The sequence below is a fragment of the Notolepis coatsorum genome, assembly GCF_963971535.1.
Source record: "Notolepis coatsorum genome assembly, chromosome: 10".
In the NCBI taxonomy this organism is placed as follows: domain Eukaryota; kingdom Metazoa; phylum Chordata; class Actinopteri; order Aulopiformes; family Paralepididae; genus Notolepis; species Notolepis coatsorum.
In genome coordinates this window covers 121924598-121944421 of record NC_140174.1, presented here as the reverse complement: position 1 = coordinate 121944421, position 19824 = coordinate 121924598, and the positions used below count along the sequence as shown (strand labels likewise).

The following is a 19824-nucleotide window of genomic DNA, read 5'->3' as shown; positions in this document are numbered from 1 at the left end:
GCGCTTCATCCATTTATCAATGGACAATGCAGTAATCGATGCGAGAGACCAAGTAAGATATGCCCTGTAGTTGATCATGTGACGTGCCTGTACTGTGAATGTTACCAGCAAACTTCTAAATGCACTGAAACAATGGTTGGTTATCCTCCAGTGTTCACTTTTCATAAGGCATTGTCTTGGTAAATTACCATAATCCTATACTGTGAATGTTACCAGCAAACTTCTAAATGCACTGAAACAATGGTTGATTATCCTCCAGTGTTCACTTTTTATAAGGTATTGTCTTGGTAAATTACCATAATCCTATACTGTGAATGTTACCAGCAAACTCCTAAATGCACTGAAACAATGGTTGGTTATCATCAGCCAGTGTTCACTTTTTATAAGGTATTGTCTTGGTAAATTACCATAATCCTATACTGTGAATGTTACCAGCAAACTTCTAAATGCACTGAAACAATGGTTGATTATCCTCCTGTGTTCACTTTTTATAAGGTATTGTCTTGGTAAATTACCATAATCCTATACTGTGAATGTTACCAGCAAACTTCTAAATGCACTGAAACAATGGTTGATTATCCTCCAGTGTTCACTTTTTATAAGGTATTGTCTTGGTAAATTACCATAATCCTATACTGTGAATGTTACCAGCAAACTCCTAAATGCACTGAAACAATGGTTGGTTATCATCAGCCAGTGTTCACTTTTTATAAGGTATTGTCTTGGTAAATTACCATAATTTTATACTGTGAATGTTACCAGCATATGTGTCTAATGCACAGCAACAATGGTTGGTACTGATGACTTGTCACCCAGTTTATTGAACATATTTTGAAATAAAAATTTTCATTTCATCAAAGTTTCAAGTTTTCTGCATTGTAAAGTGTTCTGTATTTTATAATAATGTTTTCTGGACCTACACCAGTAGTTATAACTTACTTGTTCGTTAGCGCCAGGCATGGTGGTTGATAAGGTAGTAGTATTTCCAAGTGAAACTAATTGATATATTATCAATACAAGCTATTATTACTTTATGAATGTGTTTATCATGTATGGACGAATAAATTGGAAAACAGGTAGGTACAGAGCAACACAGTGTCTACAACACGGGAGCAGATTATGCACAGTACATGAATGAGAAACAGTAAAAAAAAAAAAAAATTGTTTATTGCATGCACATGATCTATAATACCTGATCGGTACAATATCTACTAACCTGATCAATACAATATATTCCCACCTGATCGATATAATAGTATTACTGCATTTCAAGTTTGTCAGTCAGTCAGTCGGACTGTCAATCGAACAATCAAACAATAAATCAATCAAACAACCAACAAAACAATCTATCAATCAAACAATAAAACAATCTATCAATCAAACAACCAACAAGACAATCTATCAATCAAACAACCAATAAAACAATCTATCAATCAAACAATAAAACAATCTATCAATCAAACAACCAACAAAACAATCTATCAATCAAACAACAAACAAAACAATCTATCAATCAAACAATCAAACAATCTATCAATCAAACAACCAACAAAACAATCTATCAATCAAACAACCAATAAAACAATCTATCAATCAAACAATAAAACAATCTATCAATCAAACAATAAAACAATCTATCAATCAAACAACCAACAAAACAATCTATCAATCAAACAACCAACAAAACAATCTATCAATCAAACAACCAATAAAACAATCAAACAACCAATAAAACAATCAATCAAACAACCAACAAAACAATCTATCAATCAAACAACCAATAAAACAATCTATCAATCAAACAATAAAACAATCCATCAATCAAACAATAAAACAATCTATCAATCAAACAACCAACAAAACAATCTATCAATCAAACAACCAATAAAACAATCTATCAATCAAACAACCAATAAAAAAAATCTGTCAATCAAACAACCAATAAAACAGTCTATCAATCAAACAATAAAACAATCTATCAATCAAACAACCAATAAAACAATCTATCAATCAAACAACCAACAAAACAATCTATCAATCAAACAACCAATAAAACAATCTATCAATCAAACAATAAAACAATCTATCAATCAAACAACCAACAAAACAATCTATCAATCAAACAACCAACAAAACAATCTATCAATCAAACAACCAATAAAACAATCTATCAATCAAACAACCAATAAAACAATCTAATCAAACAATAAAACAATCTATCAATCAAACAATCTATCAATCAAACAACCAACAAAACAATCTATCAATCAAACAACCAATAAAACAATCTATCAATCAAACAACCAATAAAACAATATATCAATCAAACAATAAAACAATCTATCAATCAAACAACCAACAAAACAATCTATCAATCAAACAACCAATAAAACAATCTATCAATCAATCAACCAACAAAACAATCTATCAATCAAACAATAAAACAATCTATCAATCAAACTATAAAACAATCTATCAATCAAACAACCAACAAAACAATCTATCAATCAAACAACCAATAAAACAATCTATCAATCAAACAATAAAACAATCTATCAATCAAACAATAAAACAATCTATCAATCAAACAACCAACAAAACAATCTATCAATCAAACAATAAAACAATCTATCAATCAAACAATAAAACAATCTATCAATCAAACAACCAACAAAACAATCTATCAATCAAACAATCTATCAATCAAACAATCAAACAATCTATCAATCAAACAATAAAACAATCTATCAAACAAACCATCCATCCATCCATCCATCCCAGTCTAAATTGCTTTATAACACGTTCAGTACCTATTATCACCCGGGCGGCGCACCGTTCATAAAAAGGCCTGTAACTCCTTTTCTAAAGAATCCACCTGGGTTTTTACTGTGTTGACTTTTTTTTTTACTTGTAATTGTGAACGAACGAAGACATGCAGAAACAAACGTTTTTTTTCATTGTGTACATCAACTCGTCGTCGTCAAATGAGCCAAACCATTTCCCCATAGTTATAATATAAAATATAGAAATAGCTCCGCTAAGATCATGAGATATGCTAAAATCGCCCAGGAATCCTGGCAATGCACAGTCATTTCCGGATTTCTGGCCGGCGCTCAAAGTGTTAAGTATTTTACAACTGATTAAACAAACAAACAATCTAGCAGCAATGAACTACTCTACTGCTGATTGAGTATTCTAGCCGTTTTTTTCGCTACACACTCACTGTGTGCTTCTCCCCCGCTTTGGAGAAGACCCGCTCTGCGGTGTGTGTGGCTTGTTTACCGACGTCACATCCTCTACTCTTCTGTCCTGAGTTGTGCCGGCTTGCACTGTAGCCCTAGGAGCTAACGTTATGTCCGACGATTAGCTAAAGTTAGCTTAAGAACGTTAAACGGGTTACAAATATGTGAAACTATCGAAGGAGCAAACCGACCGCTAAAAATAAAACCCACCGCGGCAGAGAGAGCACATAACAAAAGAAAGTTTCGAGAGGAGTGGACGTTTGGAGATAGACAGTAGTGTTTCAAGAGACTGGCTACAGTAATATGATGCTGGGCTGTAGTGATGAGTTGTTCCGTGTGGCGCAAGTATGTAAAAAAGAAAAACAGAAACAACACGTTTGTCATCTGTAGTAAATAAATGAAGCTGGAATCCATTCGTGACCATGAACAGAGCCAGTGTCCCATTGTGTCCCGGATTCAATGGGAGCCTCTCCTCTAAAGACGCTCTGTGGCTAGGCTAACAGCCATGTCAGACAGAGCAGATGTGGAAACTGAGCTACACTTTCTAACAACCTGCCCAGTGCCCACTGTACCAATATATCAGAGACATATACTCCCCAGTCCCCATGAATTGCAAACACCCAAAGAGAGTTTGAAAACATGTATTGTGCCGTTGACATTAACGTGCGGTTTCGTTTTGCGGTTAACAAAACGTGACGTCATCGGATTTTTTTTTTTGCGCATTGCCATTGTACCGAAAGTTGGCACCGTTGAATCTCATGTGAATCGATACTCGGTAGTACCGACGTGTTTCGGTAGGTACCTTTAAAAGTACCGAATTCGAGGGCGGTCAGGTGGTGTAGCGGAGATTGCGCTCTTCACCAACGCAGGAGATGCTGGGTTCGAGCCCAGCTCTCGGTGTTGCTACCAGCTTGGCTGGTCGTTCATACTAATACAATTGGCAGTATTAGGGGGTGGGAAGCTGGTGGGTGGGAATCTGGCGTTGTGGACAGCGACGCCTACAGGTCAGGTCTCGGCGCTTGCTCAGCGGGGGCAAGACTTGGTGGAGATAGCGTGCCCTCCCACGCGTTACACTTCACCAATGAGAGTCCTCGCTGCCAAGTGAAAAAGACGTCACTGGCAGTCGCCACTCGCCACACGTATCGGAGGAAGCGTGCGGTCGGCTTCGGGACGCCCTTGTACCGACTCGTAGGAGAACATGCATACAGCAGCCAGGTAGGGGAGGGGGGGGAATTGGCACAGCGACTAAATTGGGACGGGGAGAAAAATTGGAGAAAGAGAAATAAAAAAATTAAAATAAAGTACCGAATTCGTTACCCATCCCTACTTTAGACACTTTAACACACTTTAAACCTGAGATTAGCCGTGAGTGGCAGTCAAAGTGTTGAGATTTGCACAACATTCATACCTCATTTTCACCCTACCTCAAGTTTTGTACCTCTGCATTCTACCTCACTGTTACTCATTTGACTCTGTATTATATATTGTATATTGACTTTACCTACTTTAAAAAAAATATTAGGGCTGTCAGTTTATCGCGTTAATTAGATTAATTAATTACACAGCAAATTATCGCGTTATGAAAATTTACTCAAAATTAATTACAAACAAATTAAAAATAAATACACATTTACAGACTTTTTTTTATATGGTCCATTTGCATGTTCTTGGTATCTGATTCTAGGGACATCTATAATGGATCTCAGGGAATGTTTCCCAATGTCAGAAATACTGTGTCTGTTACTATTCATGCTTTTATCTCAAGCCGGCTTGACTATTGTAATGCACTGTTCACTGGTCTTCCCAAAGCAACCATTGGGAAGCTTCAGCTTATCCAAAACTCTGCAGCTCGATTACTAACTCGTACAAAGAGAAGAGAACATATCACTCCAGTCCTAGCCACTCTAGTCTGCACTGGCTGCCAATAACTTGTGTATAATAATAATAAAGGTCCTTTTCCTGACATATAAAGCTCTTAATGAGCAAGGCCCAAAATACATAGCAAATTCCCTAGTTAGTTATCTGCCCTCAAGAACGCTACAGTCATCCACTACAGGTTTATTAGACACACCCAGAAACCAAAAGAGGATCGGAAGTATGGCATTTGCCAACTATGCCCCAAAACTATGGAACACTCTACCAACACACATCAGGAACGCCAGCTCCATACACATTTTTAAAGGAAAATTAAAAACGTACCTATACAGTCTAGCTTACAAATAGTGTACCATGCCTTAGGGAAAGCGAGTATCTTATTGAAATGTTTTTATTATTATGTGTTTTTAATTTTATGTATTGATCTTTTACTGAAATGTTATTTTACTGTGCTTTGCCTATTGCCATATTTTTATTACTGTTGTCTTATTAATGTAATGCTTTACATATGCGTATGTTTGTGTACAGCACTTTGAGCTGCATGACATGTATGAAAGGTGCTTTATAAATAAATGTTTACTTACTTACTTACTTACTTACTTACTTACTTACTTACTTACTTACTAGGCTTGAGTAAATTGTAATGAACCAAATGAAAATATCAATTAAATTTTTTTTTATCTTTGACTGTGAATAATGCTATGCTCAAATTGACCAGACCTGAAAAATCTAAGCAAATTAATAGATGGAAGATGATTAAACAGAAGGTTTTGTAGATACAGTACTGAACTCTGCCATCCGGACACATGCTATTTGAAATATGATTATAGAATATAGAATATCAGGCATAAAATGGTTATGTGATTAAAATGTGATTAATTAGATTAATTAATTACAAATCCTGTAATTAATTAGATTAATTTGTTTAATCACCTGACAGCACTAAAACATATATATATTTTTTAGTGCTGTCAATCGGTTAAAATATTTAATCGTGATTAATCGCATGATTGTCCATAGTTAACTCGCGATTAATCGATTTTTTTTATCTACCTCAAACGGATCTTTTTCAAGTTCCAAGTTTTAATACTCTTATCAACATGCGAGTCAACAAATTCTTGCTTTATACAGCCATTTAACACAAAAGGATTGCATCAAATTCAAAACAGAGTGATGCACAAAATAACTTAAAAGAAAATAATAATTTAAAACAATGAATAAGTGTGCATGAAATAATAGGGGAAAGAAAACGTTAGGAACTTGTTACATTCACCCACACAAGGGCTGAGTAATCACCCCCCCCCCCCCCCCTCTCTCTCACACACACACTCTCCCAGCTCTCTTTCTCTCTTGCCCCTTCCTCATCTCTCTCATCCCCCTCTCTCTCTCTCTCTCTCTCTCTCTCTCTCTCTCTCTCTCTCTCTCTATATATATATATATATCTCACACACACACACACTTCAGAAACAAACATAGTATCAATGAGAGCATCAATAATACACCTGAGTGAAGTCTAGTAAAAAAAATTAAATAAAAAAAGTAAAACAATTTATAATATATATATTTTTTTAAAGTTAATCATGAGAGGACGGTCAGGTGGCGTAACGGAGATTGCGTTCGTCACCAACCCCGGAGCGGCTGGATTCGCCTGTTCGAATCCAGCTCACAGCTCCGGGGTTGTCACCAGCTTGGCTGGCCGTTCACACTAATACAATTGGCAGTATTAGAGGGTGGGAGAAGCTGGCGGGGTGGGTCCGGGTCGTTGTAAACAGCGACTCCTACAGTTCGGGCGGGGCGCCTGCTAAGCGCGGATAGGATCTAAGTGGGATAGTGTGATCCTTCCACACGCTACGCCCTCTCAGTGAGAATCCGCGCTGCCAGGTGAAAAGAAGCGGTTGATTGGCTGGACGTGTGTCGGAGGAAGCACGTGATAGCCTCCACTCTCCCAGACCGACTGTGGGGGGTAAGTGCGCAGCGACCAGGAAGGGGATTGGGAATTGGCATAACGACTAACATTGGGATGGGAGAAAATCGGAGGAAAAAGGAGGGGGAAAAAGATCAAAAAGAAAGAAAGAAAAAAAAATCGTGAGTTAAAAAAAAAATTGTGGCGTTAATAGAATCGGGCGATAGCGCGTTAATACCGCGTTAACTTTGACAGCCTTAATTTGTTTACTTACTTTCTTTGTACTGTATGTAGCACACTCTCATACAGAAAGAAGCATTTCATTATAAAGTATTCTGTATTTTGTTCTGACAAATAATAAACAAACTTGAAACTTAAACCAAGTAGCGGCTTAGGCTAGTTTGTACCTGTATGGTCTTCCCCAGGCCCATGTCATCCCCCAGGATACAGCCCCTGGAGCGGGAGTAGTTGTCATAGATGAAGCGGATGCCGTCTCTCTGGTAGTCCCTCAGGTATCTGTTAATGGTGTAGGGAACCCTCTCCTCAGCCCCGCCGCTCGGGGACAGGACCAAGGGCACATGGGCACCAGGGGGGCTGAGGACCACACTGTGGAAAAGAGGCTTTTCCTGGGTGAAGCGGTTAGAACCAGGTCTCTGGAGCTTGGAGACAGGTACAGTCTCTTCTTCCTCCTCATCATCATCATCATCATCATCATTTCCGCCGTATCGCACCAAGGCGGTGGTCGTCGTGTCGCTGTGAGACGCGGGGAATAGTCTCTGAATCGTGGCTTCTCGCAGGGTGCCATCTCTGGGGCTTGGGACCACGCATCTGTCACCGTCGCGCCATGACGTTGCTGTGAATGACCCAAAACATTGATTTAATAATTAGCGTTAGCTTGATGTTGCTGTGTGATTGATTGATTGATTGATTGAAAATGTTATTAACAGATTGCAGAATAGGTACAATACAGTACGGCTCAATACACACAATTGTTAACACTTTGAATGCCAGCCACGGCATAATTCGTTATTTCATGCCAACCGTTGAGTGCCAGCCGACGAGATATGCCGTTTTTAATCGTTGTTTTTTTTATTATCGATTTCCATACATTTTTCATCAATCTAGCCTCACGTTACCAGTGGGGATCTGTCTGAACTCGAATTGGGAAAATGCCACCCCCTATCGTCTCCCGGATGGTACTGCACCCCTTTGGATTGAATTGAATGAAACGCATGGGAAAAAAAGAGTCCGGAATCCATATTTTACTTCTCAGGCAAGTAACCAGAGCCGATCGGACTCATTGTGGACCATCAGAACAGCGTGGAATATATATTTCCAGTACCCAGCGTTGGATCAATAAACGCAATCGATATTTGGAATGGCGATCAGGAATTGGAATAATCTTTTTGGAGAACATCTGATCTAAGTGGCGCATTGGGCAAGGCGCTCGCCACTAACGCAGGATATGCTGGGTTCGAGCCAAGCTCTCGGCGTTGCTTCCGGCTTGGCTGGTCGTTCATACTAATACAATTGGCAGTATTAGGGGGTGGGAAAGCCGGTGGGTGGGGATCGGACGTTGTGGACAGCGACTCCTACAGGTCGGTTGATGCGCCTGTACAGCAGAATCAGGAAACATCGGGGGCAGCGTGAGCCTCCCACGCGTTACTCCTCGCCACTGAAAGATTGCGCTGTGCAGGTGAAAAGATGCGACGGCTGCCTCCTCGTGTACCGGAGGGGACACGTGATGCAAGGCTTCGTCCACATTACAGCCGACCAGTGGGAGGCATGGTCTAACAACGTTCGAGACAGGGGAGGGTAGAATTGGATAATATGAAATTGGGATGGGAGAAAAATTGAAAAATGGGGAGAAAAAGTAGATAAAAAAAAGAGAACATCTGATCTGAGGTAAGGAATCTATTTTACCAGTATTGGGATCATCAGAGCTATTTTCACCTATATATCAGCGTGTGCCATATGTGTGTATTAGTGTTGGCACGATACTGGAATTTCGACTTCGATACGATACCTTGAAAAGTATCGATACTTCGATACCATTTCGATACCAAAAAAATAATAATAATAATAAACAAATGTAGCTTTTGTTGCTGGTTGATTCTCCTCAGCTTCTCTCTGGTACTATAAGAGAAGATACATATAACACTTTTAAAACCCTTTGTTTATCTTTAGATCACACATTTAAAAATAACTAAATTATCTAATCTAAATCAAACCCCTCTTAAAAACAAAAACCTGTTTAACCTAGCCATCTATAAAACATCATGCTAAAACTGAAACAAACTCCGCTAAAGAAAGAAATACATAGCAAACATGACTCAGTTATGCAATAGTGCTGCTGCTTTTTATTTGGTTAAAACAACAACTACAACAATTTTCATAAGAGAGAGAGAGAGAGAGAGAGAGAGAGAGAGAGAGAGAGAGAGAGAGAGAGAGAGAGAGAGAGAGAGAGAGAGAGAGAGAGATATGCTCGGAGCATTTATTAACGTTATATTTTCAACAAGATTGCTGCTCATTAAACACTTCATGGAAACGGGGTAACATTATGTCGAGTTCATACGTGTACTAGTGTAGTATGAATGAACTCGACCTAACGTTGGAAACGGGGTAACGTTATGTCGAGTTCATACGTGTACTAGTGTAGTATGAATGAACTCGACCTAACGTTGGAAACGGGGTAACGTTATGTCGAGTTCATACGTGTACTAGTGTAGTATGAATGAACTCGACCTAACGTTGGAAACGGGGTAACGTTATGTCGAGTTCATACGTGTACTAGTGTAGTATGAATGAACTCGACCTAACGTTACTCCGTTTCCATGAAGTAATTATAAAGGTGGCCAGCTAGCTAGCATAAGCTAACGGAGCTAACGGACTAGCTAACGTTAGCTAATAGCTTTGTTTACAAACTGAAGACAGGTCTGACGCGTCTGTGAGGGGGAGGAGGCTGCAGCAGCTTATGTCTGTTGGTCTCTGAGGAGGAGGAGGACAGCAGCGTGTCTGTCTGTCAACAACTTGCGGGAGCAAGCCAGCTGGTATCGATACTGCAGAAAGTATCGGTATTTCGGGAAATGAGTATCGAAACCGTTTTAAATATTCAGTATCGATATGTATCGATACTTCGATATTTTTGACAACACTAGTGTGTATGTGTGTGTATGTGTGTGTGTGTGCGATCAGGAAATAAGAGAATCGATTTTTCAGCCCGCTTCTATAGCGTGCATAAGTACACATATACTATCGATAATCTAGCGTTTATTTGAAAACAATTCATAAATAGGCCGAAAAATTATAACATGTTTTGTGTATTCCAGTGTATTCCAGTAAAGGGCGATTATCACAGAATCTTCTGAAATCTTCTGGAAGTTTCAAGAAACTAGCGTTTTTCAAAATGGTATAAAACGGAAATGAACCGATTAAAAAACAATCCGTTTCGACAATGTTGACTGCAAACAAGTCATTGATAAGCGACGGCCATATTAGACACATAGCCATAATTTAAGATATAGTTTATGCGTTATAATATGAGAGCTCTATCATTGAAGTGGGTGGCGGCATTCAACGGGGTAAATAGGAAACGGAGACCGGCACTGAAAGTGTTAAGGGGATGCAGACCAGAGAAAGACTTTCGTCTTGTTTACATTCAATTCATCATAACATATATGACATACATGTAGACACAGTACTGCTACATCTAGACATTTATGACATACCAGATCTACAAATACAGTACGGTTTGTGTAGCCCCTTTCGTGACTGTGATACACCGAGTCACTTGCTCCTCAATAGGAAACCGTACATGTTGACCATGAAGGACTGGTTCTGGCCGAACCGATCGTTATACAAGTATCACAGAGAAATTTCAAAGATACTCACAGTTGCACAAGGGTTTCGGACAAAAATACGGGATGGTTTGAAAGCTCGGCGTTGCTAATAAACATTTTAAATATTTTTTATAAACTGGTCAACACTGCATTATTTCCGGCGTTGGGTGCATGATGCGCATGCGCTGTGATCACCACAGCGCAGGCGCACCAGGCAGCCAAATACGGAAATAATGCCGTTTTGAGCAGTGTTGACCAGTTTATAAATATTTTTTTAAATTGTCCGAAACCCTCGTGCAACTGTGAGTACCTTTGAAATGTCTCTGTGATACTTGTATAACGAACAGTTCGACCAGAGGGAGCTCCACAAATCATGTTAAACCCAGATTCGGCTCAAACAAGGGACTAAACACGTTTCGCAATTATGCCACTTCAATGTGGAACGCCCTACCCACAGCTGTAAAGGAATGTGAATCACTACCCACTTTCAAAACCACTCTCAAAGAGCACCTACGGGAGACTGCAATTCGAAACAGGCCCCTGTAAATGTCCTAGATTACCCACACCCGCCCACCACCTCCAATGTAGTTTCCCCCCCACCCCCCCTACCAACCTCCTACCTACCAACCTCATCCAATGTACAGTTTCTTCGTCAAATGTATACTCTCTTTTTTAGACTGTATCAAAAACAGTACTGTATTGTAAATCGTGTATGTCATAAATGTATAGATGTAGCAGTACTGTCTATCTGTATGTCATGTATGTCATATATGTTATGATGAATTGAAATGGGGGACCCTGATGTAAACAAGACGGTCTGCATCCCCTTAACAATTGTGTGTATTATTGAGCTGTACTGTATTGTAGCCATTCTGCAATCTGTTAATAAAATGTTCAATCAATCAATCAATGCAGACCAGAGAAAGACGTTTGTCTTGTTTACATCAGGGTCCCCCATTTTCAATTCATAATGCAGTTTCTGTGTTGCATTGCTCTTCAAGCCTATAATAACGTTGACATTATTTGTTTTATACACGCAGACAAACAGAAAGACAACTGTCACCTGTTGTGTCAGCAGTTGAAGTTGACGCCATCAGGGTGCAGCATCATGAGCCAAACTTTCCTCTGTGTTAACTTCAGCCTTAGCTTGCTAGCTAGCGTAGTTATTAACGTTACAATAACGTTACTTTGAGTCGATATTCGTTATTAACTAGGTTGCAAGAAACTGGGCTAATGTTAACGCTAGTTATTTCAAGACTGTTCAGGGTCCTGTGTCAGTATGCACCGTGGAGGTGGAGGGTACGTTACTAGTGTGCAGCAGTGTTACTGTACTGTGGAATACTGTGTTTATCCACTTTCACAACCACAGCCGCACTTTCCGCGTTTCCACTAGTTACATTATAAATAAATAAACACAAGTGCTGTGACTGCAGAATTGCCCCAATATGCAGAAGGACACACGTCTTCAATCATAATCCTAAACTTTTTTTTTTTTATTATTATTATTATTTAATATTTTCTTAATTTCCTTTTAAATAACCGTCTCAGGACTGTGTAGAAAGTGTCGTATGCGTTGCGAAGGTGCCGTGCTAGATAGATAGATAGATAGATAGATAGATAGATAGATAGATAGATAGATAGATAGATAGATAGATAGATAGATAGATAGATAGATAGATAGATAGATAGATAGATAGATAGATAGATAGATAGATAGATAGATAGATAGATAGATAGATAGATAGATAGATGGGGAAAGTATATAAAAGGGTAATACATTAAGAATAAGGGAATATGTATACAGATATAAATAAACAAGGTGAGCAGCAATGTAATGCTGTAGGCGTGAAGTGTAAATTAGCTGATTATTTTCATGGGCAGGTAATTATAGACTGATGATTGATTGGTTGATTGAAAACTTCATTAACAGATTGCAGAATGGGTACAATATACAGTACAGCTCAATACAAACAATTGTTATGTACTGTATGTAAACTCAATCACAACAATAGTGCAGTAGGCTATGTACAGAGTAGCTGTAGTACTGATCATTGGATGGTTGATATGTGTGCAGCCAGGTGTCATAAAATAAAACTATACTATGTTCAGTATGCAATTGCAATTCTGCAGGAATATACAGGTTCCTAGAGCAGATACAGCTTCTTCCCCACTGCCATACGGACACTATGAACTCCCTGTAGCAACCCCCCCCCCCCTACCTCTGTTGCTATGGACATGGGCATAACTGTGATATTGTGGTCTTTGTAATTATGTATTTATGTATTTAACTGCATGTTCTATGTTGGAACAATGCTGTAACTGCACTGAAAACAAATTCCACCAGCCTGGCTGGGTGGTCATTAAAGAATCTGATCTAATCTAATGAATGAATGAATGAATGAATGAATGAATGAATGAATGAATGAATGAATGAATGAATGAATGAATGAATGAATGAAAACTTTATTTAACAGATTGCAGAATGGGTACAATACAGTACGGCTCAATACACACAATTGTTAAGGGGATGCAGACCAGAGAAAGACGTTTGTCTTGTTTACATCAGGGTCCCCCATTTTCAATTCATATAGACATTTATGACATACACAACATACATGACATTTATGGCATAGGGACATACAGGTATTTAGTACTGATACATTTGTGACATAAACGGTATTCAAATATACAGCACTGTTACCCATAGATCCTGACAGAGTATATACATATGATGGGGAGGGGACTGTACATTAGGAGGGGGTGGGTGGGTGGGAGAGAAATATACATACGGTGGGGAGGAGACTGTACATTTGGAGGGGGTGGGTGGGTGGGAGAGAAATATACATACGGCGGGGAGAGAATATATACATGCGGTGGGGAGGAGACTGTCTATTAGGAGGGGGTGGGGGGTTTGGGCATTTACGGTGGCCAGTTTCGAATTGCAGCCTCCCGTAGGTGCTCTTTAAGAGCGGTTTTAAATGTGGGTAGGGATTCACATTCCTTTACAGCTTTGGGTAGGGCGTTCCACATTGATGTGGCATAATTGCGAAACGTGTTTAGTCCCTTGTTTGAGCCGAATCTGGGTTTAACATGATTTGTTGAGCTTCCTCTGGTGTAGTGGTTGTGGTATTCACTAACCTTTGGGAAGTATTTCGACATGTACATGGGTACTAATAACATTGAGCATGTAGCTACAGTTACAAGAAGGGTGTGGAAATTCCCACATTTATATTATAATACTAATATAGTATAATATGTTGACTAAATTGATAGATACTACTACTACTACTACTACTACTACTACTACTGATTGATTGGTTGATTGAATTTTTTTTAACAGATTGCAGAATGGGTACAATACAGTACGGCTCAATACACACAATTGTTAAGGGGATGCAGACCAGAGAAAGACTTTCATCTTGTTTACATCAGGGTCCCCCATACTACTACCCGTGGTGAAATGAAGACTCCTAACCCCTAACCGTGGTGAAATGAAGACACTTAACCCCTAACCGTGGTGAAATGGGCTGCATTTACAAAGCGCTTTACAACTTATGCCTCACATTCACCCGTTCACTCACACATTCACACACCGACAGCAGAGGCGACCATGCGAGATGCCCAACCTGCTCATCGGGAGCAGTTAAGGGGTTAAGTGTCCCGCTCAAGGACACTCCGACGAGGAGCTGGTGTTATGGTTTGATACCAACCCCAACAGCACGGCACAGACAGGTAGTTCAGAGTTAGCCAAAAACCAGGGCGTATTTATTTACAAAACAGAAATGAGCGAAAACAACAAAAAGCACAAGGGGAGAAAATGTTCTTGGCAGAGTTGTCTGCGGCTCTGCAGCTCGTCTTCAGAGCAGAGACGGCACTGTGGCGTTGCGCCTCTGACTCTGCGGCTCTGCAGCTACTTGACGATCCACTCTGGAAAACAGAGAGAGAGATAATGTCAACAAGACGAGCGAACGGAATACAATGCAGTCCAGAATTGTTTAGCTGAGGCAGTAACAACAACAAGCGGCTCCTCTTCAGTGTTACCCAAACACACAAAAAACAGAAAGGTCCCGAGTCCAGGAAAATGCGAGAAAAACAGAGTATCCAAAAAAAGTACCTTCCAAAACTCACCAAGGCGCAATTGGGCAAAGCGGTCTACGAGGCACAGATCCAACGGATGGCAGAGCAAAGCAACAGCGGCGACTTCCATAGACGTCCTGGAGAGAAACAGACGAGGAACAACACGGGAGCGGAACAAGCAGCAGCCAGTGGTAATCCAAAACGACCCGACACAGAACGTTAGGAACATCAGAGTATATAAAGGGCTCCACCGAGCTGATTAGAACTCACTTCAGGTGCGCGAGGGTAATTGGTACCTTGAAGCGTGCGGAATCGGACCAATCCTCACAGCTGGAATCGAACCGGGAACCTTTCCGGTTACCAGACGACCACTCTACCCCCTGAGCCCATGTTCACCTTGTGGGTGTGTGAGTGAATGGGTGAATGTGAGGCATAAATTGTCATGTTTTTATGTTTTGTGTTCGATCCCAGGAAGAGTGGATGGTGTTCTGCACATCAGCTAACGGGGGATCTGAATAAAATCCTAAATCCTTATTATAGGCCTTATCTGACACGGAGTAATCAATCTTGAATCACATTATCAATCAAACAGGCCTAACATTTCTCCTTATACTAAAATAACACCAAACATTGGTATGAATAATCTAAATCCCAGGATGAAACACCAAAGTAGAGCCATTTAGTAGTCTGAATATACCTATCTGTATGATAGCATGTACAATAATGCTGTATATACTGTATATATATATATATATATATATATATATATATATATATATATATATATATATATATATATATATATATATATATATATATATATATATATATATATATATATATATATATTTATTCTTACCGTATATATATATATCCACATCTGTCTGTACATACCTGCATATAATCCTTTTTACATATCTGTAGATACTATATCTATATTATCTGTACATATCCCTTACCTACTCTTACTAGTTATGCTGCTGGCCAGTATGACTTACTACCATAGTGTCTTCATACCTGTATCACTGTACATATTAATACTACAACTCTGTACATACATCTGATTAGCCCTACACTCAGTAGTACTAATTTATATATTTTATACCCAGTTTAATCACCTGTACATTGTATATTACTATTGCACTTTACTGTTACATTTGCACTCATCTCAACTTTTGTTGTACTGTACTCGTGCTGTATTATGACAATAAAATGTAATCTAATCTAATCTAATATATACGTGTATATGAATAAGAATATGTGTCAGTAAGTGTAAGTGGGTTTCTGCGCATCAGGCTAACAGGGGATACTAATAAAATCGTAAATCCTTATCCGAGATGGAGTAATCAATCTTGACTCACATTATCAATCAAACAGGCCTTACAGTATACTCCTCATACTAAGATAACACCAAACATTGGTATGAAAAACCTCAATCCTAGGATGAAACACCAAAGTATAAGAGCCGTTTAGGCCTAGTAGTCACTCAACGACACCCGCGGCCCCGTCATCTGTCAAACAGGCTGCAGGATAGCTATCTCTCCGGCCGCAGATCTATTGGCTCCAGCTCTACGTACCTCAGCCGTCATGTGTTATTTTAAAGAGGGAAGGCCCTCGCGGGTCAGTAACAGAACTGGTGTGTGTGAGATCTAGCGCAGTATGTAAACCGCTTGACATCAGTGTTTGGGCTTCCTTTATGGGAACATCTGTGGCAGCTGCCCTATAAATTCCCCCTGTGTTGAGAAAACAGGAACAAAAAGTTCCATTTTTGTATGGCAGTGTACCATGGCGGGGAGCTCGCCGAGTGCTCGGCTTCGAATGGACCTCTCCAGCGCCTCAGTGTTTAGAGAGAGTCAGGGATGGGGGGATCGGCAGTTTACTCCAGCGTTTACACGCCCGTTCCGCCTAGCAACACGTGACCTCAGAGCGAGCCGAGCCCGCTCCGCCTAGCAACACGTGACCCTCAGAGCGAGCCGAGCCCGCTCCGCCTAGCAACACGTGACCTCTGAGCGAGCCGAGCCCGCTCCGCCTAGCCCGTTCCGCCTAGCAACACGTGACCCTCAGAGCGAGCCGAGCCCGTTCCGCCTAGCAACACGTGACCCTCAGAGCGAGCCGAGCCCGTTCCGCCTAGCAACACGTGACCCTCAGAGCGAGCCGAGCCCGTTCCGCCTAGCAACACGTGACCCTCAGAGCGAGCCGAGCCCGCTCCGCCTAGCAACACGTGACCCTCAGAGCGAGCCGAGCCCGCTCCGCCTAGCAACACGTGACCCTCAGAGCGAGCCGAGCCCGCTCCGCCTAGCAACACGTGACCCTCAGAGCGAGCCGAGCCCGCTCCGCCTAGCAACACGTGACCTCAGAGCGAGCCGAGCCCGCTCCGCCTAGCAACACATGACCCTCAGAGCGAGCCGAGCCCGCTCCGCCTAGCAACACGTGACCTCAGAGCGAGCCGAGCCCGCTCCGCCTAGCAACACGTGACCTCAGAGCGAGCCGAGCCCGCTCCGCCTAGCAACACGTGACCCTCAGAGCAAGCCGAGCCCGCTCCGCCTAGCAACACGTGACCCTCAGAGCAAGCCGAGCCCGCTCCGCCTAGCAACACGTGACCCTCAGAGCGAGCCGAGCCCGCTCCGCCTAGCAACACGTGACCTCAGAGCGAGCCGAGCCCGCTTCGCCTAGCAACACGTGACCCTCAGAGCGAGCCGAGCCCGCTCCGCCTAGCAACACGTGACCTCAGAGCGAGCCGAGCCCGCTTCGCCTAGCAACACGTGACCTCAGAGCGAGCCGAGCCCACTCCGCCTAGCAACACGTGACCTCAGAGCGAGCCGAGCCCACTCCGCCTAGCAACACGTGACCCTCAGAGCGATATCTCTCCTCGTTCCCCCTAGAGTTGCGGCGCTTTTGGCCGATCACATACGAGTTACTTTGTTTTCAGGTACCGATGCCGAGTTGATGTTGAGTTACTTGATTTTGAAGATCTTTACTTGACCTTGAACCTTGAATCTTATGCTCATTTTAGATTAGATTAGATTAGATTAGATTTCATTTATATAGCGCTTCACAATTTACGCCTCACATTCACCCACGCACAGCGGAGGCAACCATGCAAGGTGCCAACCTGCTCATTGGGAGCAGTTAGGGGTTACGTGTCTTGCTCAAGGACACTTCGACACGCTACCGGGAGGAGCCAGAAATCGAACCAGGAACCTTCTGATAACCAGATGACCGCTCTACCTCCTGAGTCCTGAGCTACTGTCACCCCTGAAAAACCGTCAAAGACATGTTTAGGGGACCTCAAAGACCTATATTAACTTGTTGAAAAGGACTAAAATATGTCCTCTTTAACTCCTGTCATTATCATTATTATTAAATAGCATTGTGCTAGTAATAATAATAATAATAATAATAATAATAATAATAATAATAATAATAATTAATAATAATAATAATAATAATAATAATAATAATAATAATAATAATAATAATAATAATAATAATAATAATAATAATAATAATAATAATAATAATAATAATAATAAACTATTTGTATAGCATCTTTCATACAAGAATTGAAGTCCAAAGTGCTACAGCAGTAATGTAGATATAAAATAGGCATAAAACTAGCATAAAATTGGCATAATTATAGGCAGACCTAAAATGAGCAGAGAATTTACTAATTAAGCATTACATCACGCGCAGGAGTGCGTTATGAGAATTAGAGCATGCCTAGGGGTGGTCATTATTGAAATAGAAAATTGTATTAATGTCCGCCTTGTTTCAAACTGGTTATGCTTAGGCCCTCTTTCGAAGTCGCCCTCTTTCGAAGTCGGTTATGCTTAGAGCAGTGGTTCTCAAACTTTTTACACCAAGTACCACCTGAGAACGTAGCTGGCTCTCCAAGTACCACCATATGACCGACGTTAAAATACAGTCTATTCAGCTATGCACAGTTCACGCAGGAGGCAAATATATTCCTAATACCATTATTTTGTTACAAAGACGTAATTTCCTGCATTCTGGTGCAGGAATGTTTGAATTTTTACCATTTAAATTCCAGTGTTTGTGATCACAAAGTATTGTATAAAAAAAAAAAACACATATTTAATACATTTTCGAATTGTAACCCTTTAAATGCCAGTTTGTGTGATGGCATCACAAATTATTGTTAAAAAAACACACAAAAAGTAAAAAAAAATTCAATATATCAAATGCAAAGTAAACTTTTCTGGGGGGGATTATTACATGCTATGCATGTGTCAATGATTAGCAACAACACAGATTTTGATGGATTTTTTGTAATGTCAGATTTAACAACAACCCCTTTCAGAAAAGTGGGAGTATTTAATTTTTTATCTGACATTACAAAAAAATCTAAAAATAAAAATGGTTATGATCAGGGCTGAAGTCGAATAAAAGACGTATGACTGTTTACTGCATTACTCTCTGTCACAGTGATCTCCTTGTTGTTCCCCACTTAGGTTATCTAACTATTGCGCCGCCGCAACTAGAAACACTGGCCTGCTTCTAAGTTCAGTGGCCTGGCTGCAAAGTATTATAATTATTTAAAATTTTTTTAAGTACCACCAGCAGTACCACCAAGTACCACTAGTGGTACGCGTACCACAGTTTGAGAACCACTGGCTTAGAGTTTGGAATCAGGGCTGGTGGTCTATCGCCCTGCTCTAAAGATAAACGACACTGTACACTGTACATTGGAATACTGACAAAGCCATACTTGGTCTTTACTGTACAACTGGGTTAGGACATTTGTAGGGGCCAGTTTCGAATTGCAGTTTCCCGTAGGTGTTCTTTGAGAGTGTTTTTCCTCGCCAAAAAAACCCGTTTCCAGGAAAAGATTCGTCAAAACGGGGACTCAGGGCCGTTAAGAGCGGGA

The 19824-nt window shown here is 40.6% G+C and overlaps 1 protein-coding gene across 1 annotated transcript in view; it reads right to left on the bottom strand.

Moving 5' to 3' along the window:
- The window catches only part of ercc6l2 (excision repair cross-complementation group 6-like 2), a 124963-nt gene extending 113005 nt beyond the window's left edge, over nucleotides 1–11958 (bottom strand). The window contains exons 1-2 of the mRNA XM_084323168.1: nucleotides 11923–11958; nucleotides 7428–7873 (exon numbers count right to left, since the gene is read on the bottom strand). Coding sequence (XP_084179294.1) covers nucleotides 7428–7873; nucleotides 11923–11953 — 477 coding nt within the window. The 5' untranslated portion in view covers nucleotides 11954–11958. The remainder of the gene's footprint in view (nucleotides 1–7427; nucleotides 7874–11922) is intronic.
- Between the last annotated feature and the right edge of the window lie 7866 nt (nucleotides 11959–19824).